The sequence below is a fragment of the Protopterus annectens genome, chromosome 10.part0, assembly GCF_019279795.1.
Source record: "Protopterus annectens isolate FY-2018-M chromosome 10.part0, PAN1.0, whole genome shotgun sequence".
NCBI classification, from domain to species: Eukaryota; Metazoa; Chordata; order Ceratodontiformes; family Protopteridae; genus Protopterus; species Protopterus annectens.
In genome coordinates, this window is record NC_056744.1 from 1,716,205,690 (window position 1) to 1,716,227,119 (window position 21,430).

General features: G+C 36.0%; 1 protein-coding gene across 1 annotated transcript in view; it reads right to left on the bottom strand.

The window, feature by feature from the left end:
- Positions 1–992: 992 nt before the first annotated feature.
- LOC122812763 (zinc finger protein 2-like) overlaps positions 993–21,430 on the bottom strand; it is a 126,212-nt gene continuing 105,774 nt past the window's right edge. Inside the window, exons 4-6 of the mRNA XM_044084839.1 lie at positions 15,446–15,572; positions 9,346–9,435; positions 993–2,309 (exon numbers count right to left, since the gene is read on the bottom strand). Coding sequence (XP_043940774.1) covers positions 1,375–2,309; positions 9,346–9,435; positions 15,446–15,572 — 1,152 coding nt within the window. The 3' untranslated portion in view covers positions 993–1,374. The remainder of the gene's footprint in view (positions 2,310–9,345; positions 9,436–15,445; positions 15,573–21,430) is intronic.

The window sequence follows — 21,430 nt, forward strand, 5'->3', positions numbered from 1 at the left end:
ATGAACATAGTAATCAAGACTATTAACATTTTGGGTATAATTTCCTTTCTGTAATCTATTTCTTTCATCAACTTCATGTGTCTATCCATCTCTATTTAATTAAGCGACTCTTCCCTTAGATCTTCTTCTAAACACAGGGTGAATTCTTTGCTCTCAGTTTCCTGTACGCATTCTACAGAAAGTTCTGGAACATCTTCCTGTGACATATCCTCTTCAGCTGCATCCTGCATCATCTGTTGCTTCTTCATATAGGAACGCACTGGTTTATCACTCCACGACACTGCCTGCGTCACATTGCCACTGGTTTCTGCTCTTTCTCTTGCTGTGCAGCTCCTACTGAACATTTTTACTGGTTCTTATGGAAGTCTTCAGAGCATCATCATGTGGCAAGTGATCAGATGCTTCCTATTCCACCTGTTTCCATCTACTTTGGGGACTCATTGTTCCATCATGATATGACACTACCGAGTTGGATTTTCTACACTAAATCCTTCACTTTGCAGGTAATCCATGACTTCAGTTTCTATTTCTTTAACTTCTCCATTACTTCCCCCTTTGTTTTCTTATTTTCTGTATTGTCAGATACATATCTGGCTGCCTTTGGCTGTATTTCTCTTCATTTACCTTTGATGCTGCTTTTTTGTAATTGTTAGTTTTGCTTATTTCCTTTGCATAAATATATGCACCATATCAAATCTCTTCTTTCCCATGTCCATATTTCTTCTTCAGGTGTCTGGCCTCCACCATTATCTCCTTAATTTGGGGGGGAGGTATTGTTTCATCATGCTGTGACATGACCTGTTTTAAACTTTCTACACCAAATCCTTCATACATATTTTATAACTTCAGTTTATATTTATTTAACTACTTCCTCATGGTCTTTGTTCAACATTCCCCTTTGTCTTATTGTTTTTATTGTGAAATTTTCCATATTTTCTGTGCCTTTTCCTGTATTTCCCTTCAAATATCTTAGGGCTGCTTTTTTGTATTGATTAGTTTAGCTTTCTTCTTTGCATAAATATAGCACCACATCAGATCTGGTTTTCTTTCCCATGTTCATATTTCTTTTTATATCTTTCAAAAATCTCTTGGTTTTGTTCTTTAGAGTTTCACACTTCGTGTTTCACTTTTTCCAGGTGGTCCAAAGTTTCTTTGTTGATGTAATGCTTTTCATGGATTTCTTGTGTTAATGAATAGAAGCTTTTAATAACTTTTCTTGACCAAGTAATTTTCTTTCCTTTAATTTAAATATCTTCGATCTGGAACTTTTGGGCTTTTTGCATAATAGTAACAACACATACATTTTTCCTTATCCCCAAAAGTCCCCTCTATCATTATTATGGCTCTTGTTTGGCCAGTGATTTTCATGGACTACTACATCACTGGGGACATCTCCTTTGTGTGAGCCCTTTGGTGATACAGAAGACCATTCATATGACTATAACACTTTCCACATTCAGTACATTTATATGGTTTTTCACCTCTGTGTGTCCTTAGATGACATACAAGATCATGTTTTCCTCTATAACTCTTATTGCACTCAGCGCATTTATATTTTTTTCCTGATATGTGAATGGCCTGATGGCGTCTCAAATCAGTGCTCCGAGAAAATGCCTTACTGCATTCAGGACATTTATATGGTTTCTCCCCTCGGTGAGTTGTTTGATGGTACTGGAGAGACCGCTTTACTGTATAACTTTTATTGCATTCAGGACATTTATACACTATTTTTCCATGAGTCTTCTGATGATATAGAAACTCACTCTTTCTTCTGAAAGTCTTAAAACATTCTGGACATTTATAAGGTTCATCTTCCCCAGTGTGAGTCCTCTGATGACACAGGAGAGTTGCCTTATGTTTATAACCCTTACCACATTCGGTGCACTTATATGGCCTGTCGTGTGTGTGAATGGAATAATGTTTCTGAAGACTGCTAGGAAATGCAAAACCCTTATTGCATTCAGGACACTTATACAATTGCACCTCTTTATGAATCCTCTGACATATCCCTGAGCTTTGTTGTAGAGCAAAACTTAAGTCACATTCAGGGTTCTTGCTACAGTTATTTCCTAACTGATGCTGTGGTACAGGAGTAAGGAGAGATTTGTCAGAGTCCTTCACATATTCAGCACACTGCTGAAAGTTCTTTATCAGGTGATGTGTTCCACTTCCACATTCCGCACTCTGGCGGTAGTAGTGGCTCGAATACTGTTGTGCTACAGGAGTGAGACAAAGGTCATTAGAGCCTTTTGCAGGCCGAGATTCTTGCTTCAGATTCTCTGTTGCGTGACGTAGCTGGGGTCTCCCACCTAAAAACAGATTAATTATATTAAAGTAGTTTATTCCAATGACAAAACTTTTTAAGCAGAACAATTTCATGTGCATCATTTAGTCCTTTTAAAATATTATGGATTTATTTTCAACTTATAAAGTTATTTTGTGTTTTAGTTTTAAAATAAGCAAAATCAATTCTCACTCAATATTTTTCAGAACTTATTCTTCAGTGTACAGTTATAAGAAGTGTCATAACTGCAGTAAAATCACAACAAAACAAACAAGTATGATTGATTTAAGAGAAAAAAGAACCAAAACCAGTGCCATATCACTCAACTTTTTTTTTTTACAAATACAATAACATTTTGTTATCAGTGAACAATAATTGTAAATATAAAAGTATAGTTACTACTGGAGTCAATGTCAGGAATCCCTGAAGCAGACAAACTTTGACAACTGGATGAGTTTTCACAGTCCATCCCAGACTCCACTGCATTGAACTTACATCTCCCAGTGTTTTCACAGTGTTTTAGAAAACTGGATGCATAGCTACCCATCTTCTGTTCTTTCTTCCCCCAGTAAAAAGTTTACTACTGCTATAAATTAGTTTGCAAGCTCAATAAGAAAATAGACTTACCATGAAATAATGAAAGGTCTCGAACACTTTATGGATGAAGGCAGAGAGGGGCAAATATAACTGGATAAAGAAGGGAAGAGGTGGAAAGTATCCCCATCCAAGTCCAAGGTAACAAAAGACTGGATGGAGGGTTGGAAACAGGACTGTAGCAGTGGATTACATTCAAACATACAAATATTTATTTGTTTTGAATGACTGTGTTGTGGACTGATCAGATGAGCCTTTTCAGCTAGCATCTACAGTTACAGCAATTTGATAACACAACTACAGCATGTTCTTTGTGCAAGTCATTACTGAACTCATAAGTTCAGGGAGGAACAGCGAGGTTTGCAACCCCCTGACCCTGGGGGTGGTTGGCACACAAGAGGATGAAAAAGGCAAAATGCCCTTCATGGTTGCTTAAATGACCCCTGCTGTAACCCCTAGAAATGATAGCTAGTGTGTTGTTCTTCAAGAAGGTGCAGAATGAGGACCATGCAACAGCGTCCAAGAAATCTTTAGTCAAAACTTCTTCAGGAAGGCTATGGTGGTGGTTGTGCACCTGTTAAGAGTGACATTTTACATTGTCAGGTAACTGCTGGTCATTGTATTTTGTAGCAAAAAATGAAACAATAGGAAATTGATTTGGAGATGGCCTTTGTTGAAGTGAAGGTCCTTTTTTTCTTTTCCTCACAGGCTATGAAGTGCTGGTCAGTCTTCTTGCAGGTCTTTTTTTCTCCAGGTAGTCAGCAGGTCTTTGCATATCCAGAAAACACAGGATTAATTCATCTTTGTTTGAGGTTTAAGAAAATAAATGGAAGCTGAATGGTCTGGTTGAATGCAACCTCTGGCCATGAAGGATGGGTTCATGTACAAGGTGCCCTGTCTGTGGGGAATGTCAGAAAGGGTTCTTTGTACATAGGTTCATAGGTGAATACTAGGTTAACAGTCCTTAATGGACATTTTAAGACTAGTCAATAACCAGAGGTCAGAATCAAACCCTTTATGTTGTGTCTATGAGGTAAAGACCTTAATTATTATGCCAAACCCATTCAATAGGTAATTGCTACACTAATAACCCCAGGGGGGCCTTTTTAAGTCTAGCCATGCTTCTCAAGGTGAGAATTAAACCCTGTACCTTGTGTCTGCGAGGTAAGCACCTTAACCATTATGCCAAACCCCAACCCCATGATAGGTTCATAGGTAAGTACTAGGCTAACTACACTTGTGGGCCATTTTAAGCCAAGCCAAATTCCCTTGGTGCAAATCAAGCCCTGTACCTCTTGTCTTAGGTAAACACTTTAACCATCAGACCAAACCCCATCCCTAATGCCTGCAATTCAGAGATATTATTGGCTGAGGTTGCAGCCAACATGAATACTGTGTTTTATGAGACAAAATTAATGTGAGTTGACCCTGCTGGATAAAACAGGGTAGAGTAAGCTTTTTCAACATAAAAGTCAATCCGCAGGGTGGTTCAGTTGCCTCTGTGATTGCTTGAGTTGCAAGACTTTAGAGAGGAAATGTTTTACTGTTCTACTTAAAGTAACAGGGATTGAGGAGTAAGCACACTGCTAGAGCAGGCAAATGAATTGCAGCTTGCTGCATGTGTTACATATAAGAGCCTTAACCGTGTAGCTCTAAAATATCCCTTCAAATCAGGTAATCCTAAACCTCCTTGTTCTGTTGGAAGCATCAGCTTATCCTGCTTGACTATTGCTGTCTTCCCCATCCTTCAACTTATTATTAATTACTGTCCACAACTTCTCCTCAGATTTATAAAAATATGCCTAACCTGTATAAAAACTAAAGGAACTAAAAACATTTTTAGTGCTTCTACCTTGCTATCCACTTCCAAAAGCAAGAGCTTCCAGTTTCTTAGTTTTTATATTTTTAGTCTCTTCCCACATATCTTTAGCTGCCATGACAGGAATCCTTTTAATCCATACTGCTAAATACTTCATTTTATCATGTTCCGATAAATATGGATATTGCTGAACCTATTAATGTGTATTTACATAGCTTATATAGCCTTTGTTTTATCTGCACTGAGTTTATATCATGAACCCCCAAGGACTATCGCAGAATGTTCCGCAACACTCCTTTTCTGGTTCCATCAGGAGCAAAATATAATCTGCATTTAAAGCCAACTTTTCTTGAACTCCCTACCAATTACATTCTTGAACTTCTAAGCCCCTTACTTTCTTTGCCAAGGATTCTAAGAATAACAAAAATAAAGGCAAAAGAGGTCACCCCACCTGGTTCCTCTGTTAAGAGTCAACTTATCAGACAGGAGCCCTCTAACCTTGACTTTTGCCTCATATTCCTCATATAATCTTCTAATTGACCTTATTTATTGTATCAAGAAATGCAAATACTTCCATCACCTACTGATAAAATCCCAGCTTACTTTGTTAAATGCTTTTCAAGACCCACCATTAACAGCACTATTTTCTTAAATTCTGCTTTTGTATCATCACTGTTAAATTAATGTTGTCAAATGTTTGCCTCCGCTCTACAAACTCATACTGGTCCACATCTATCAATTTTGGTATTACTTTTGCCAATCTTTTAGCTAGTATACACATAAACACTTTATAATCATATTTTAAGATTGAATTATGAAGCTGGATCAGATATGTCTTTACAGTTTTTAGGTCTTACAGCCACCAAAGTTTTTTCCAGGATGTTGGTGCATCCCCTTGTTTTAAAACACCGTTAAAGATCTGGAAGTATTTTTAATCACTTTCTTCCCTTCAAGCTTCTAAACTTCCACAGGAATACCATCTATTCCTGGGGACTTTCCTGTAGATCACTTATATATCACCATTTATATCTCATCTCCTCCTATCCTAACTGTTAGTAATCGAGCTTTATCTACCTCTAACCTTGGCGTATTTAATTCTTAAATAAACATTTCCATTTGTGCTTTTCTTGATTTTCCCACTTCTCTGCTTTACACAAATTTGGATCTGTGGTTATTTTTCTTGTTATAGGCAGCGTAAATTTGGCAATAATCTTTTCTACTTTCTGTTGCCTAAGTTGTTGTGCCAAACATTTTGTGTTCTGGAGTTATCAAAAATAGCTGCTTAACAGCAATCCTTCTAAACTCACACATATTGTCCAGATACTCCCTTTTTTTCTCTTTAGCACTCTGCAATTGTGCCTCTTCTTGTTCTGCGAGATTCCTTGCACTTTGTAATACTTTAACCTTTGTCAGCCCCCCTCAATAAATCTTATTACTTCTTATCTAGATCTCCTTTTCTTCTATTTGTACCCTATTTTTTAAACTTCACTTTCATTTTATCCCACTGACTAGCATCACTTCTGGGGTATTTCTCTATTCCATAATAATTTCTACTACCCATTCCTTAAATTCCTGTCTTTTTAACAGGTAAGTAAGGAAGTGTCAGTGTCTCATTTTTGCTCCATTACCCTGCATTTCTATCTTAGCAATTATTGGTGCATGATCTGAAATACTATTTGGATATGCGTTAAAGTTCTCAGTTAAATACACACGTTCCTCTGAATTTCTGTCTAATTTAGCCCAGTTAATGCACCTTGGGAAATAATATATAAATTCTCTCAGAGTTCCTACTACTGAATTCACATTTTTCATACCAAATATTTTCATAAATTTCTTCAGAAATCTACCTTTTTTGTTATATTTTCCCTTCTAGGCCCCCTAATCAGGTCATTTTGGTATATATGAAAATTAGAAAACAGTAATTACCCCTTATAGCAATGTACAAAAAAATCAAAACATGATAAAAAAGTGTTTGCCATGCGTGTATTACATACACACAAACTAGTAATCAGCATCCTTACATACAATTACTAATATGTGAACACTGGGCTTTATATTTAATAATGACTGAGGAATCCTGCAATTTTCTTTTTCCTGATCTACATGATCTTGGAGTTCGTATATACAAGTAGCAGATGTATTAGGGTGTATGGCTTGCCATACTGTACATCTCTTATTTTCACTGATTTTTGTAACTGCGTTGTTTTCTGGAGGGTGGCACAGAAGTTAGCATAGTCTCACAGCAAGAGGTTTTCTGGTTTGATTCTTGGATGGGGTTCCTTCTGTGTGGAGTCCACATGCCCTCCTTGTGTTCATTTAGGTTTTCTCCAGGTATTTCAATTTCTTATCATTTCAAAAGATATGCAGTAAACTGATTGCCAACTCTAAATTCTCCCTGGGTGTGTGCATGTGTGATGCAGAAAGAAAGCCTGTCAAAAGCCTGGCAATCTTTTTCAGTTCCTTCCTTGCCTAACAAATGCCATGGATTTTGCAAGCTGTTCATGGAGTCAGTCTACAAGTCGGGTGAGCCTGGAGGAATAGTTGGTTTGTAATGGTAAAGAGTTTGTCATGTTCTATGATTACAATTATAAATGCGAACAGTGTAGCAACCAAAATAACAGAAAACAACAGTTCCACTGTGCACAAATACTCCTCTGTGTCTTGGGAATTCCACTCGATACTATAATATCACGATCCCACCAAAGATGTTGTAAACGACACAAAATGCTTTGCACCATTTGACTGCCTTGCAGCTAACAGAGTACGATTCTACTGTTTTTAATCATTCTAATACGTCAGGGAATTTTGTGTCGTTTACAACATCTTTGGTGGGATCGTGATATTATAGTATCGAGTGGAATTCCCAAGACACAGAGGAGTATTCGTGCACAGTGGAACTGTTGTTTTCTGTTATTTATGATTACAATTATAAAAGTCATGTCCTCTGATTATACTTATGAAGGTCAAATCACAGAACAGTTGCAAATTCATTAGGAATGCAAGCAACAAAAAAATTATGTTTCTTCAACTTTTGGGTGGAACTGTTGTTTTCTGTTATTTATGATTACAATTATAAAAGTCATGTCCTCTGATTATACTTATGAAGGTCAAATCACAGAACAGTTGCAAATTCATTAGGAATGCAAGCAACAAAAAAATTATGTTTCTTCAACTTTTGGGTTTGGTTTGGTTGTTAAAGTGTTGCTTTTCTTGAGTTGATATGTCAAAACTTCTGTTGTTTTTAATTGCTGCTTTCCTTGAGCTGAGACGTCAAGAAATTTGTTTCTAGATGTTGCAGCCAAAGAATACCTCATTTTTGCTTCATAGTTGTTCTCAAAGGAAACTAATGTGTAGTTTAAAGGTGGATTAAAAGTACTAGGTTTCACCCACTGTTTCAGGGTTTCTCTTCCCTTGTTCAAAAACCATGCTCATAGGTCGAATGCCACATTCTTGTAGGTTAACATCCATTACAGAAGGTATGACTCCAAAATGGAAACACACTGAATTAGTTCTCTCACAGAGTATGAAAGCGACTGTTTTCTCTAAAACCTTCAGATTATCTTCATATGGGGTGAGGATGACTGGGATAAGTTTCCTACTTTGAATTTGCTTTTTCTTTACAGCAGGGGGGGGAATACTGGTCCATGCTGTGTGTTTATCCAACTGCTGGATTCCTCAATGGTACCTAGGGTTCAGGGCATTTTGCTTAAGTATAATTTCCTGCTAGGTCTTTCTCCATCTTGGAAGGGAACAGTGCCCTTGGTATTCTCCTTCATTTACCAGTTAGCAGCAGTGATGGGAATGTTGGAGGGTTGCTCAGGTTCTGGAGAAACTACATCTGACACCCAAAGGATAACAGAGGGCCTATCAAAAGAGCTTGGAGCCACGCGAGTGCCACAGACTCGCGGAGACGAGGCTTGGCCAATTTCTGTAGTTAATATTCATTGCCACCTTTCTTTTGTGGAGATTACTTTATTTACTGCCCTTTCTTGGCTTCTCATTTTCTTGTGTCACTGTGTACAACATTATGTAGCCGTGGATAGATACTCCCGTTGAAGCCTATGAGCTGTAAATAAGTTTCATCTGTCACTTCTACATTTGATTCATCTCAGCTACCCCTTGTTAAATGCACGATTTTCAGCAAAGCATTCAACCAGCCATTACTCCACAGTCAGACCTGAAAATAAGCATTTTGACTTAGTGGTCTTACCTGCTTAAGAGATCAACAAAGTAAACAAATACAGACATAAACTGTATCAGGCATAACATTACACTAGTCCCTATTAAAATAAATTAAAATTGGGATCAAGAATTTCAAAAATTATAAACTATGATAAATCAGCAAGCTGGTCTGTTGTGTAAAATTTCATGGAATCCTTTCACTTAAAAGTTGCCCACCCATTCCAAATTCTGACATTTTATGAGATTCTTCTGAAAAACTGACAAAAATTAATAGCCTTTCCCCCATAATGTCCATCTCATCCATCAAATATCCATTAATTACCAGATCACACCCAATTCTACTGTGATTAACCATTTACAAAAAAAAAAAACCCAAATCTTAACATATTTACCTAAAGTAGAGATACCTTTATTTTTTTTTTTTACATTTCTGTTCATTTACAACTGGAATTGCCTTCAATATTACCTTTCTGTTCCAAATTACGAAATGGTAGTAGTTCAGCATCACGGCATTCTTTAAGGAGTAGTAATAAATTCCTTGGTGGGATTTTGTATCCTGTAAATAAAATACATATATTTTTATATGTTCTTGCTGTAAAGTATTGTAACATGAACAGAGAATATGTACACAAAATAGGCATATCTGATAAGTTTAAAATGTGAGCTTTAAGTATGCAGCTAGGACAGCGTGTAGTCATTCTGGAACATGTCATACTCAAACACATTCTGCTGAAAGAACTGTATCATATACATTTGGTTGTTGTTTGTCTTTTCGGCTTTTCCCAGTTAGGGGTCGCAACAGCGGAACTCCGGTCCGCTAATGACTGGCAGTAGATTTTTAAGGTGCCAAGTTGCCAGCCCGACGCCCAACCTTCAGCGAAGGCACGCCCATTTACATATGTCTTTCAGAGGCCACTCAACCGTGGGGAGGACATGCAGACTCCACACAGAAGGCACTCCAGCCAATAATCGAACAGGAGAACCTATTGCTGTGAGGCAACAACGCTGCCGCTATACCACCGTGGCTTTCAACCATTTGAAATGTTGGAACTCATTACTGGAAAGCTGGACTTACATATGCTAAGTCTAAGATTGCCATTTCTAGGAATATTCCCTTTTACCTGCGGTATGGAGATGTCAGAGTTGTCATATATTAGTTTGTGTGGTGCAGTAGAGCTTGGACCCCACATCAGAGAGGTGCAGGAGGTTTGCCCCTGCATAAAACAAGTTTAAAGGAGAACAGAAACATTCCACTCTTCCCCTACATTTTCATTTTTTTCTTTGTTTTGAGGTAGTAACACATACAGTGTTGCTGTTAACAGCAAACTCTGAGTAGTAAATACTACGGTTCCCACTAAATAATCACACACATAAGAACATGCAATTCCCTATCGCTGTCTTTATTTTCTCTTTCTTCAATAATTAGTGGATAATTAATCCAAAAATGCTCAATTCCACATTTACTGTAACATGGTCTACAGTTTTTTTTTTCAGAATGCCCAAACTTTCCACTTTGCACACACCTTCTTTCTTTTCGTATAATCCTAGATTAAACATGATCTATCCCCACAGGAAAAAAAATACATGCCTTTGGCTGTTGCCAGTATTTAACACTCCCTTTTCCAATTACTCTCACATTAGGCATATGCTACTCTCACATTAGGCATATGCTACATCTTATTTTCTAATTTTAAAGTGACATAAACTGCCCAAACCTCAAGTCCGTACTTTTCTGTCATCCACATCGTTTTTAATATCACGCACATTCTGGCATAAGGTTAGAAAAAGCATTAACTAGTTTTCTTCTTTCTCATTTGTTCCAAATTGCAACAGCTTTCTTTTTAACTGTACATTTAAATTTTGATAAACATAGTCATTCCAAGGAGATATCACTTCTCCCTTCACATTCATTAACATATTTTACTGGTGATACACATGTCTCAAATGTTATTTTGCAGAAAGGTTTAATGCCCTAATATCAGACAGACTAAATCCTGAGGACATAACAATATCATCTAAAACACAGTACCTGTTTATTTGCTGTTCATCCTTTGTTTCTACCCTCACCACAGGCCTGCCCTACTGCACTGGCAGACATGTCCTATCTCATTCCTTTGATTTGCCCTTATCTATCTTTTTTGTATGATAGCCAGACACAGTGATACCACAATACTCACATCCACAGCATCTTTTTTCTTTCTGAAATACACTTTCCATTCTCTCTCCTTCTCCATCTCATCTCCTCTCGCAGCCTCCATCTTAGATTCAGAGATCACCAGTAGCAGCTCTCTGGCACCACCTGGTGACCACCTCACAAAGAGTTCTCTAAAGAATAGGAGATGTTACCCAGTGCTCTGGCCAAATTTCCCCTAGTAGTATAAATACTAGCTCAGGTCTCTCCTCAAAAGATGCCTAGTGGGACTACGTTGGTTAATGACAGATAAAGTTCAAAATCATAGATTGTTACTGTTAAGTTTTAATGCCAAAAATGTGTTTGTCAGGGTATAAGCATATTCCTGTTTTCAGTAATAAACATGATCAGTTTTCATAAGGAATTTATTAAACTGGAGTGTTTACCTAATGGAACAACAACTAAGCTAAGTATAAAGCACAGACTCTCTCATTTCTTATTTTTAGAGGTACTAGAACAGTTTGCTTATTCCCACCCCCAGTTATTTGCCCTTCACACTGGGCTGCTTGCTGAAGGATTTAGATTTACATGCATTAAAGGCCGTAGGATAATCAGTAGTTTAAATTACACCTCCACACCTATGAGGTTAGTGCTTTATTCACTTGAACGATACAGTGATTTAGAGATCATATCTGAGGAAAAAGTGAATTTTGGTAACTTAGGGTATAACATTAACAGATCTAAACGTAAAGCTATTAAATCATCAGTTATATCCTTTGGATAATGTGCTAGTTAGATATCCTTTTCTATGGGTGCAAGACTAGTTTACCTATTTAGGTATCAAACTGCTTTGTAAATTACATGAAAGTATTTCACAGACATGCAGTGATATTATCTGGAAAACCAATGTATTTTTTTTTTAAATGCAAGCAATGTGATTAGATTTTCTACAAAAGGTCCAAGTGCCTTCCTGGTTTATATTGCCACAGGTCATTTATATGGCTAATATAACACTACCACCAAGAGGCTTTTTTACAAGATGACATTGTTATTCTTATTTAAAGTAAGGAAAGCCCAAAACAGCATGACAATGTTTATTCTCACAGTTTTAGTTTGGTCAGGGGAGGCTGGGGTCCTCATTATAAGGCTTACACTAAAATATTAATTCTGACATTGTTTTACACTTTAAATGACAACACATACCCACACTACTTGAAAAGTATAAAGGAATAGTGGGACTACGCTGTAAATTAAAATCAGGTTTTAATGAGACTAATAAAACTATATCCTCTTTTGTTAATGCTTTAGTTAAGGAAGTTCAATTGTCACTCAAGGAGACAGATAGTGATACTTGCTTAGCAAAACAGCTAAATACAGACACATTTAAATGCTAGAGACCTAGGAAGTGTGTGTTTATGAGACCAAACAAAATACAAGTGTGTTGGGAAGGACTGTAGCAAGATCTTGGGCTCAGGTCACTTTCTACAGAAATAAGCACATTCTTTGGATATACTGAAATAACATGAGAGTTTTAGAGAGATAGCAGGCAAGATGAAAATCCAGGATGTTAAAGTAGCAACTAGGCTGGAAACTGTCAAAGGATTATAGAGGCTGTGGAGAAGATCCCTGGAAACAGAAGACCAAAAAGTGAGGACTACAGAATTGTTTTGTCCCAGAGACTTGATAAACACAGAAGGAAATTACAAACTCCAATTCCACAGGGAACACGGGTAAAAGTGCAACTGATATGACACAGCATCAAGGTACTTTATTCATTTTTCAGAAATATTGATGAAAACAAATACATAAAAAAGAAAGCTTATTATTGGATCCCATAATGTTAGCAAAAGCATTAACTAATTTTCTTCTTTCTCATTTGTACTAAATTGCAACAGCTTTCTTTTTAATTTACATTTAGAGAACACAGTTACCTATAACAGGAAAAAGGTAGATCCACCCACTATGGAAAAAATTGAGTTAATAAAGGAAGTATATAAACTGGAGATACAAATTAGAAATCCCAGACTTAAAAAGAAAGAATTACATAAATGGCAATCCAAGAGTCTCAGGATAATAGACTTAAGATTCAAGCAAACAGAAAAACGTGGACCACTCAATTAAGGTTGGAATAAACAACAGAAATCAAGTCCAAAAACAGAAAGAAACTCTTTCCAGCCATAGTTGTGAAACAAACTAACACTCTATACCCAAAACACTTTATTCAAAAGTAGAATGGCAGACTTCCACGGTGGTGCAGTGGTAGCGTTGTTGCCTCACAGCAAGAGGTTCTCCCGTTCGATTCTCGGCTGGAGTGCGGGGAGTGCCTTCTGTGTGGAGTCTGCATGTCCTCCCCACGGTTGGGTGGGCATTCGAAAGACATGCGTAAATGGGTGTGCCTTCATTGAAGGTTGAATGTCGAGCTGGCACCTCGGCATTCGTGAAAATCTACTGCCAATCATTAGTGGACCAGAGTTCCACTGTGGCGACCCCTAACCGGGAAAAGCCGAAAGACAACAACAAAATGGTTAGCGCTTTTGCAGAGTCACCTCTGCTTTTTCAGACCATTCTACTTTTGAATAATTTTTTTGTGTATAGAGTGTTAGTTTGTTTCACAGCCATGTTTGGAATGAGTTTCTTTTTATTTTTGGACTTAATAGGTAAGATTACATGGCAAAGGACCTTGAATTATCTGGAGTTAGAAAGCTGTATAAGGAACATGAATAAGTTAAGGAAATAATCCAAATGGTTGTGTTGAATCAAGTTAGGTAGGTTTACACATTCATAGGCATGCATGTTATATATATATATGTTTTTTTCAGAAATACAGTCAAAAAGTGCTTTTTTTTTCATCTAGTAGACATATATTGAAACAAGATGCTGCATAGTAAGTGCTTTACCGACATGTTGATGTGCTGTGTTTGTTTTTCTTTATATGTAAATAATTGAATAAGTGCAATGTGTCTGTTTTTTTTTTTTTTTATGAAATTTGTTAAAAGTTAAAAAAATATAAATAAAAAATACTACCAGTCCATGAAAAGAAAATAGCACATAGGTGCACATCTGGAAACAGAAAATGGACATGGGATATTAGGTAACTCAAAGGGGGCATTTTTCACGGGGGTGAGTGTTCCATATCAAGAAAGAAGAGATGAACAAAAATAATTAGCAAATATGATTTCAAAAAGGAGAAAAAGCCACATGTTCATTTGAAATGTAATGAACAGTTATCCCTCTATTCAAATTCTATAGCTGAAAATGGAACACGCTGCCCACTTACGGTCAAACAGTAGACCTCTCTATATCTTGCAAGTCTCCTTCTTCATACCTCTCTCTGCCTCTCAACAGTTAATCCTTCTTCTAAGTATAGACTCTAGAAGTATACCTTATATCATTAAATACTATTTCACACTGAATATTATTTAGTTGTACAGCTTAAGTGTTTCATACTTCTACCTGTATAGTGTTTCTTATTTTTTTTCTTAATCATAGGTATTGTTTCACTTTAAATTATCATTCTCCTAATTTGATTTGATGTAAAATGTGTAGTGTCATACTTTTGTACCTGTGAAATTGTACTTATTAATCTTGTTATATGTGGACCACTTCTCCCCAGGCCTCCTCTGAAAAAGGACTTGCGTCTAGTTGGACTTTCCCAGTAACCAAATGTTGTTGTTGTTGTGTCTTTCGGCTTTTCCCGGTTAGGGGTCACCACAACAGAACTCCAGTCCACTAATGATTGGCAGTAGATTTTTACGTGCCGAGTTGCCGGACCTGACGCACAACCTTCAATGAAGGTACGCCCATTCACGCATGTCTCCACACAGAAGACACTCTAACTGAGAATCGAACAGGACAATGTCTTACTGTGAGGCGACAATGCTACCGCAGCACCAAATAAATATTTTATACCAACCCATGGGACGGAATGGTAAAGTCAGAAAGGGCAAAATTTACAAATGTGGGGCATGGTCATAAATAGATGTGATTGGAGGTTACATGAGATGATATAGCAGCAGCGTGAACAGATGTCTTCTGTGTTACAGCAAATTAAGAATAAGAAAGGGACAGACTTTTGCTAAGCACAAAATATACATATTTATACAATACATTCTACTTTACACCCTCAAAGCTCCAAGACCAAGGGTTTAATCCTGATCTTCAGCTACTTTGTGATGTATGCATTTTTGCCCTGTAACATCTACCTGTAGTAGTTTCTTTCCACTTCCCAAAAACAAACAGGATGAAACGGGTAGTCTAAACTGCCTAAGTGTATTTCATTCACTCTTGTCTTTGTGGCCTGGATCAAAGCTGGGAAAGGGTCCACTATAGGATAAGAAACAAGATAAGAAATTAAAATATCTTTCTCACGTCATTTTAACATGAAATTCATATATCAGAAAAAAAAAAAAACTTCCTTATATAGGGTTATACTTACCCAATGAAATCATGGTTTCATAGTTCTGTACCATCACTTCCCTGTGAAGTTCCTGGTCTTGTTTGCTTAACATCTTCCACTCTTCATCTGAGAAAGTGATAGCAACATCCTCAAAGGTTTCTGGCACCTGAAAAGGACATACAGTGTGTTTCATCCTTCCTTCTACTACATATAATGTAACATCCAGTTTGTCAAGAGAAATCCCCGTCATTTGTGAATAGCACTGAAATTGCATAACTACTGCCCAAAAATCAACCTCCTGATGTCTGGCTCCCTAATACCACAGAACCTTGACACAAGCACTGGTAAAATGAAACTGGGAGAGAATGAAACAATTCATCTTTTTTTTGTTGGGGGGGGGGGGCTGTTACATGCACATGACCATCATATATTTAACACAGATACAGGCACAAACTGAGAACATTAAAACATCTAACTGAGAAAGTAATGACAATCATAAAATGTAATCTCTAACATAACAGCATTTTAGAGTGATACTGGCATCAGTAAATCAGATTTTATGAGTTGTCTATGAAGAGCTGTCATACTATTAAGTAATGTAATTAAAATGCTGCAAGGATAAAACTGCACCCCCCCCCCCAGTAAATAAATGTCTGACATCATTCTGTTAGCTGTACAGGGTGATTTATTTATTTATTTATAGTTTGTTTGCCAGGATAGTTCATTGGGCCACGAGGAGCCCGTTTTCAATGGAGTCCTATGGAAAAAAGCTCCAGAAAATTACAAATTACAGATTTAATATAAAAGTAAGTTATTAGAGAAATATAATGTGCACAAATTAAGCAAAATTAAACAAATAGAAAAACACATATTAGTAGAGTGCACATATTAGTACAATGCAATAAAAGTAATATTTACAAACAGTCAAAGTTTTTAATAGTTTTTAGCAGCATGACAGCAGGAACTAAAAACTCAAATCCCTTTAACAGAAATAACAACATGAGGAGATTTAATCTAAGATGACTTCTCTGCTTAATTTAGCAGAAGCATCAGTGTTAAGCAGGAATGGAAATTAAACCAGAAGTAGATAAAAACAGGCAGCAACTGAATGTGCCAAAAAACAAAAGAAAGAATATAAAGTGAAGGACCAGATGAGAAGGCAAGAAATGTGAATAACTGCAAGTATAGAAAACTTCTGGAAGAACTCATGTTGATCAGGACAAATGCAGGAATGGTTACGAAGAGGTGAATTTATACCAAGAAATGAAAGACTAATATTGGCAGCCCAAGATAGTGGGCTACGTACACACTGGTTTACAAAGTCCATTGAACATGTAAGAAAAACAGACAAATGTAGTTTTTGTAAAACCGAACTGGAAACAGTCACACACCTTTTTGCTGGTTGTAACAAACTGATGGCTGAAGGACTGTATACTGAAAGGCATAATAATGTGGTGAGACTGTTGTACTGGGGATTGTGCAAACATTATGATATCAAAGTGGTTGAAAAACACTGGAAACATGAGCCACAAAGCATCATAGAAAATGATGAAGTTTATATCACATGGGATCACCCAATACCAACAGTTCAAAGGATAAATGCTAGAAAACTGGATATAGTGGTCCAAGAAAAGAAGATAAGAGTAGCATTGATCATTGAAATCGTCACACCCAGTGACTACAGCATCTTGCATGCAGAGAAACACAAAGTCATAAAATACCAGGATTTGCAAGCAGAAAGAAGAGCAATGTGGAAAAAAAGGATACCCAGATAGTTCCAATAGTAGTAAGATCAACAGGTCTTATAAAAAAGAATCCACAATCGTATTCAGATATGTTACCAATACATGTAACCCCATACAAATTGCAGAAGGAGTCATTACTGAGCCCATTACGGGTGCTGTGAAGAGCACTTTTGGGTGACAAAGATTGAAACAATACTAATTTCATGAAGTTTAATCGTACTTTCACTTAGGAAAGGGGTCCATTCCCTTCATGGTATTAGAAACCCAAAAGATTTGGAGAAATTAAAAAAAATGGCAGTACAACAGTGTGGAGCTAACTATGGTGGGTCAAGTCTAGTAAATGCAAGAAAGTAAGCAGAGGCAAGTGGGTACAGAACTCCAGGGCATTTATGCTAGACAGCCTACTTTTTTTACTTGTAGGTTTGCTCTGCACTGATTAGCAGGAAAGAAGAATGAATAAAGGAATCTATGAACAGATGACCAAACTACGGCGTGTAGTGCCATTGTGATGAAGTAGGAATGGGAGGTGAGTAAGACAGGATTTGTAAAATAATCACTTTTAGTAAAAACATTCACCATAACTGGATGCTTTAGAGTAGAGGAAAGATTGCACTTAAAATGTTTAGAATATCCAAATATGGATTTTAAAAATACCTAGTCATATCATCTCAAAGGCAACAAAGGGGATCAAAAATCCATGATTTTCTGGAAATAGAAATAAAAGATTTATGAAATAAGTATGTAAAAACTAGTTCTATATAATACTGAATAAATAAGGGGAAGGCACCATTCTTAATGTAAATAGATGGAGATATAGAACCATTAATAACGATTTATGTTGAAGAAACTGTGTAGCACTTTATTATAGAGTTAATAAAAGATTCAAGAGAATCAGATTTAAACACATTACTAAAGAGAAAATCAAAGTGAGCCCTAACAAAAGCATTTGAGGCATAAATAGCTAATTCAAACATGTGTACCTTGTGGGCTTTATTGAGAAGTAAAAATAATTCATGGTTATTGTCTAATCTAATTGGCACAAATATGTAAATACAGAATAACAATGGGAAATAACACATGGTAATTTTTTTAAATATTCGCTAAACATTGCAAGTAATTGTGTATCTGTATTGAAAAGGGCAGCGTGTATAATTAGATGGGTCTAAAATATCAAAATTTGTTTTAAGCTGCTTAAAACAAATTTTCATATTTTAGACCATATGGGTCAGAAAGACTAACAGACTGAATATTCTTAAATACAGATAATAAAGTGTGATTAACTTTGTTAAAAAAACTTTTAGAAGACCCATTTGCATTAATCAGAACTGTAAATAATAGTGCCAGCTTCAAATAACAGTTCCAGCCAAACTTACCGCAACAGTTTTATTAAAATCAAACAATTAGTATACTGCTATGGCAGGGCTAGCCAATCAGCAATGTGAACATCATCACTGTTGATGTGACATCCTGACCCCCATGTGAAAAAAATGGGAAAAGGGGTTTGCAGATGGATGGAACAGAATACAGGTACTTCAGAACAATCTGAGGAAAAAATGGTTTAATGGTATCTTCTGGAATGAATTCTGACAATTTGTTTGAGACCACAGGATGAGACAAAGATGAATTATTTAACATGGAATCTAAAAAGTTCAAGTCTGTATGCACCTTGTAATTCAATAATTGTTTTAGTGTGTATATATCATTACAAAATGTAGCCTTAGACATCCTATCTAAAGAAGAAATTCTAAACTCCACTAATAACATAAAACTTGGAAAATTTAGGCAAAATATGTAATAAAGAGGCAACAAAAACCCAATGTAACCTGAATAAGCATTTAAAATCAGTAGTGGTTTAGTGTTCTATAAGATAATAAAAAAAAATTACTATCCTTACCCAAACCAAACATCATTAAATAAAGTTGACTTTTAAGAAAAATAACTGCTTCTGACTTTTTATGCACTGAAGAGGCTACAATATAATTGTATTAATCCATTCTTTTAGTTTATACTTCCCCTGCTGGTCTAAAGTCATATCCATTTCCTGAATAATAGCTAAATTTGCTCCTTGGATTTAAAAAAAAAAACACTGAAATATTTTTGATTTATTCAAAATTGGCATCTATTTTAAAGTTCCAGGTTGTCAAAGAAAGATGAAAATATGTAGTCAGAAATATAAATAAGTATACATACAGAAATGCATAGACAATATGATGGACAATAAACAGAAAAAAAATAAAAGTAGCCAAATTATAAAAGAAACTCTCCCCAGTCCCTCTATAATTACAGCCTCTAAAAGTCAGATAATGGAGAACAGTAACTAGAAAAGAAGCATAGCTATCAAAATGATTAAACATAAATTAAAATGATACGCTGAGAATAGTAACAAAACATCCACGTGAATATCAATAACACCACATACACAAGTTTAAACAAACCACTGAAAACACTGCGCATCCTCAGCTGTTGCAAGTATAAATATGACAAGACAGAAAATACAGAATGTAGCACAAAGCCTAATTATAACACTGTTATTGTTTAGTTCTGTCGGACTCTTCCTAATCTCAAACACTTTTAGTACAGAAGGCCTGTGTGTCAGCACCTGCTTTTTTTCTTGAAAATTCATATTCACTACAGCAGTTATGCTGTCCGTCCATCCTCGCCTGTCACCTCTTTAGTCATTTATCTTTAATATTTCCTAGCAGCAGTATTTTTATACAGTGTATCCTGCATTCACATTATGAGGCTAAAGTGTAAGAATTTTAATTTTAGAGACTTCAATGAACATTCTGACTTTATCTTCTTATAAAAGCAATTATAACAGGAGAGAGTAACAAAATATAGTGTCTACAAGCAGGAAACAAGGAAGAAACATAATCACTGCTACGTGCATGGGATTCTAATTAGACAAAAGCCAATTATACAGTTTCTTGTATGCATAAAAGAAACAGCAAATTGTAATTAGTTACAATTGTTATCATTCTTTATCAAATAAAATAATGTGAAGCTTCCAAACCCAAACAACTATGTGACTTCAGAAAAAGAGAGAGAAAATAATACATGCCACTGTTAATTAGGAAACGCTGTGCTCACGGAAAAAGTCCAAATAATGTTAAGTAGAACTCATGTATAAACTATTAACTGAAATAAATGCTACCTGCAAAGTAGCAAAGCAAGAGGATTTGTACATGGCCCTTTTATTACCTCAAAACAGAAGTATAAAAGTATAACTTGATATATATATATATATATATATATATATATATATATATATATATATATATATGTATGTGTATGTGTGTATATATATATATATATATATATATATATATATATATATATATATATATGGGTCTACTTCATATGATCAACAGCTCATATGGTAGACACTCATATCATCGACACCAAAACATCTAAAGCTCAAAACACCAAAACTCACTTGGTCGAAACTCATAACATCGACGCATGAAATTCAAAGCATTATGCCCTTTCCCCACTGTAACGTGACCCTGGAGTTAGAATAACTAGTTGTGGGGGGTGGCGGGGAGAGCCCCCACATACGTCATAAATTCTAAACATACACGTGGACACTTATAACAAAAATGACAATATTTATGTAAATAATGTGGGGGGCTCCGCACCCCCACACCACCCAATGTGGGGGGCTGTGCCACCATACCCTCCCAACTTTTTATTCTAACTCCAGGGTTGCGCTGCAGTGGGGAAAGGGCATAATGCTTTGAATTTCATGTGTCGATGTTATGAGTTTCGACCAAATGAGTTTTCGACGTTTTGAGCTTTAGGTGTTTTGGTCTCTCTGAACAGTATGTTGATCATATGAGCTGTTGATCATATGAAGTAGACCCATAGATATATATATATATATATATATATATATATATATATATATCTATATAGATATATATATATATATATATATATATATATATATATATATATTAGATAGATGTAGATATATATATATATATATATATATATATATACACACACACATGTATATGTATGTGTGTGTGTGTGTATATATATATATATATATATATCAGTTGATCAAGTTTTCAGAAACTTGAAATTCATATGGTCGAGACCTTATGATCGAGTTTTTGAAAACTCAAAACTTTTGAATAGCGATCACGGTACAGTGAAAATCGGGAACTTTACCCTTTCCTTCACTGCAGTGCGATGTCAGAGTTAGTATATATAATTTGCAGGTTGCAGGAGGGCTTGTTTCCCCCCGACCCCCATATAAAAGTAAAAAAAAAGA